The following is a 3,720-nucleotide window of genomic DNA, read 5'->3' as shown; positions in this document are numbered from 1 at the left end:
TATGCGGTTGAGTCGGAATATGCATTAATGCTTTTTGTGTGTTTCTAGGCTTTGAGGGACTTTCCACAGGTGTGTGTGTGTGTGTGCGTGTGTGTGTGTATTTATGCACTTATTGTGTAATGGTGTCCACCTCTCTGTATGTGTGTGAGTGTGTGTTCCCATGAACAGGTCGGTCCTCTCCTCTCCTGTCCTGTCCTCTCCTCCACCCCCTTCTTCTTTCCATGTCTGCGCTTCCTCGCGGAGCTAGGTGCGTATCATTGGATCAGTAGCTGTTGGCTGCCACACTGTCCAATCGCATCTAGGAAGAGAAAATAGAGAGAAAGAGGGGGAGAGAGAGGGGGGGGGGGAAGCGAGGAAGCGAGGGGGAGATGGGGGAGGAGAAAGAAAGGGAGAGAGGGAGAGAAGGAGATTGATCACTTGAACGTCCTGGGCCCTGTATTCCTCGGAGAAACATTAAAATTTCTACTATAGCTCCAAACAAATCTTTTTTTTCCTTCTTCTTCTTCTTCTTCCCACCTTTCTCAGGCGGAAGGCTTGTAGGTTGTTTTGTTTTTTTTCTTCTTGTTTCTTTTTTGGGTTATTCCCACCCCGGAGACGTGCCACCACCACCACCATCACCAGCAGCAGTAGCAGCAGCAGCAGAGGAATATCTCCCAATATCCCATCCCGGGCACGTCGGATAAGCTGCAGCAGCGAAAGCACGCGGCAAATATTGCGGTGGAAGGGAAAGGAGAGCAGGTCCATGGGATTTCACACCTCTCACCCAGCCTGGGTACGCTATATCCTACATTTTTGTCATTTGAGGATTTTTTCCCCTTCTACTGCAGCGGGGATGCAGGTTGAGGCTTTGCATTTGAGTGTGTGTGTGAGTGTGTGTGTGAGTGAGTGAGCGTGTTTTGCCGTAGTCAGCTTCAGAGCCGATAGAGATTTAGACAGGGAATTCTACCTCACAGGCAAGCATTTTTCCACACTTATTTGTTTTTTATTCTTCTTCATCGCACACGCTTTCCCTCTCGTTCGTTATAATAAGAAAGCAGCCTAGCTTTTATCTGTTCTTTCTATATGAAAATACACAAGGGGAGGGTGGCAGGCGGGTTTGCCTTGATAAATGGAGCGTTATTCATCAGCGTGTGTGTGATCACCACTGGAATGTTAACTAGCACCTTGGACAGCCGACACCAATACAATCTAACATAAGAGGAGCGACAGCGCGCTGATCCTTTTACACTCTAATATCTTTGCAGCTTACAGTGGGTCGGCGTGTGTGTGTGCGCGCGCGCGCGGATGTGTGTGTGATTATACAGAGAATTGATGTTTCTCTCTCTTTGTGCGCGTATGTGGACGCGTGTGTTAATATTCTGCCCTCAGGCCCTCGGAGGGAGAGAGAGAGAGAGAGCGAAAGCAGTGTCGGCTGGGAAGCAGCTGTGAGTGTGTGTGTGTGAGAGTGTGTATGAGTGCGCTTGAGATGGAGAGGGAAAAAGACCGAGCATGTAAGGTGACAAAGAAAGTGTGTGTGAGACATTTAAAAAAAAAAAGGTGTATTGCACGCATCTTAGGTGGTGGGATAGAGAGCAAAGTATGCGTGTGCGTGGTCGTGCGCGCGTCACAGGCTTCCTACCATATGCTACATGCAGGTCAGGAGCCCTACGGTGTATTCGGGGTTTAATTAAGCGTGTGACGTGACACCCTCCCATCCCCCCATCGGGGTCCTGTGATCTGTGAAACAGTGTGTAGTGAGGATGTGACACAGCAGCCCTGACAGTCTGACACCGAGTTAAGCTGAGCGGACAACATCTCGTTTGCCCTATCTATCACTCCCATATCTATTTTTATCATGAAAAGAAAGCAAGGTGCACAAGCCGGCCTTGTGATGTCATATGTGTGTCTCCTGTGTGTTTGTGTGTGTGACATTTTATTTATTTATTTTTTGTTGCCCTGTGATTATTCTAATCAGGACTAATTAAATCCATTCTTTCTCTTTTTTTCCCCTCCTCCGCTTTTCTCTGCCTCTCTTTCTCTTATCCAGGCGGCAGTTTGGGCTTGTTATGGGGGTGACCCGAAGGAGAAAGTGACAGCGGAACAGTGATGCCACTGTTTACATAACAGGAGAGACTCGCACACACATACATGCACAAACATATACACACAGACATGCAAGCAGGCTCAAATCGCCAGTCCAAGACATACACACTCACTTAAACAGTTCCACACATGCATACACTCTGAGACGGCGTATTGAACGGAGTCACTGACTGAGTCACTGCACACTCAGAGGAACAGAATCACTGACTCACACACAGGAACACACACAGACAGACACATACACAAGGGGAAAAGGTTGTTTGCAGGAGCCAGGACTGTGTTGTGTGTGCTATGGGCCAAGCTGAGCAGCAGCTGTGTGTGAGTGTTGGATACCTCTGAAGGGTCAAAGCAGCCGGAACCCTCTGCCTCCCCCAGTTCCTCCCCTTACCCCTCCTATCCCTCCTCTTCCAGCTATCCCCAAAACACATCATCATGTCCGAGCTGAGGACCAGCAGACTTTTATCCCCCCCTTCATCCTTCTCTTTCCACCTCAGGTTTCTATCCCTCCTCCTCTCCCTCTGCCTTTCCCTTTCTCTCTATCCAACCTCCTTATTGGCACAACAGACTGTGCCGGTCATTTCTACGGCACAGGGCCGTATCCGTGGCATCTTGACCCCGCTGCCCTCAGACCTCCTTGGGCCTGTCATTCAGTACCTTGGAGTACCCTACGCCAGGCCTCCAACGGGGGATCGGCGCTTCCAGCCGCCTGAGCCGCCCTTACCTTGGCCAGGAATACGAAACGTGACGCAGTTTGCTCCTGTGTGCCCACAGTCATTGGATGAGAGGAGCATACTGGGAGACATGATGCCATCCTGGCTCACTGCTAACTTGGATATAGCAGCGACGTACCTCACTCACCAGAGCGAGGACTGTCTCTACCTCAATATCTATGTGCCAACTGAGGAAGGTAAGTGAACCTAGTGGTGTGCAGTGAAATCTGGGGGCAGGGAAGGAAAACAAGCGTGCAGGATTGGGATTAGGATTACATGGTTAGGTTCATTTTGCTCTACACTGGCTAAGAGGATGATACTTGATTGTGGGAATATTTTGGGCATGACAAATGATTAAATCATGAGTGTCCTGTCAGAGCACAGACATAACCTTGACAAACAAATAAATCTTTTTTTTTTAAAACTATGCCTTGCTCCCTCAACCCCCTCCGCACACTGCTGGTTGAACCAACACTTAATATGCAGACACCTGCGTCAGTCGCCATGGGGTTTACGCCTTTACTTGTGGAGGAAAGTGGGAAGGACACAGACTAACTCATGCATACATATTGGTTCATACACATGCATGTGACCCTACGCACACGCATACACACATACACACGCCATGGCATTGAACGCTCCCGCCACTTCAATTTATACCCACCAACTGAAAAATGAAGGCAGGGGAGCAAATAAACCCGAAGAGTGATCAAAGGCTGAGATACATAAAAATGGACACATGGACATTTACACACACACAGCCACAGATGCACACACAAACAGAATAAAGGTGTGCAAAAAGTTATGCAAAAAAATGCCATGTGATGCTAATATCTATCTATCTATCTATCTATCTATCTATCTATCTATCTATCTATCTATCTATCTATCTATCTATCTATCTATCTATCTATCTATCTATCTATCT

General features: G+C 48.0%; 1 protein-coding gene across 1 annotated transcript in view; it reads left to right on the top strand.

Moving 5' to 3' along the window:
• Positions 1 to 353: 353 nt before the first annotated feature.
• The window catches only part of LOC102293438 (neuroligin-4, X-linked), a 23,566-nt gene continuing 20,199 nt past the window's right edge, over positions 354 to 3,720 (top strand). Inside the window, exons 1-2 of the mRNA XM_005918326.3 lie at positions 354 to 772; positions 2,027 to 2,989. Coding sequence (XP_005918388.1) covers positions 2,515 to 2,989 — 475 coding nt within the window. The 5' untranslated portion in view covers positions 354 to 772; positions 2,027 to 2,514. The remainder of the gene's footprint in view (positions 773 to 2,026; positions 2,990 to 3,720) is intronic.

This window comes from Haplochromis burtoni, unplaced genomic scaffold (genome assembly GCF_018398535.1).
Source record: "Haplochromis burtoni strain Fernald_Lab_line unplaced genomic scaffold, NCSU_Asbu1 Contig_29, whole genome shotgun sequence".
In the NCBI taxonomy this organism is placed as follows: Eukaryota; Metazoa; Chordata; class Actinopteri; order Cichliformes; family Cichlidae; genus Haplochromis; species Haplochromis burtoni.
This window is presented reverse-complemented; position numbering and strand designations above follow the sequence as displayed.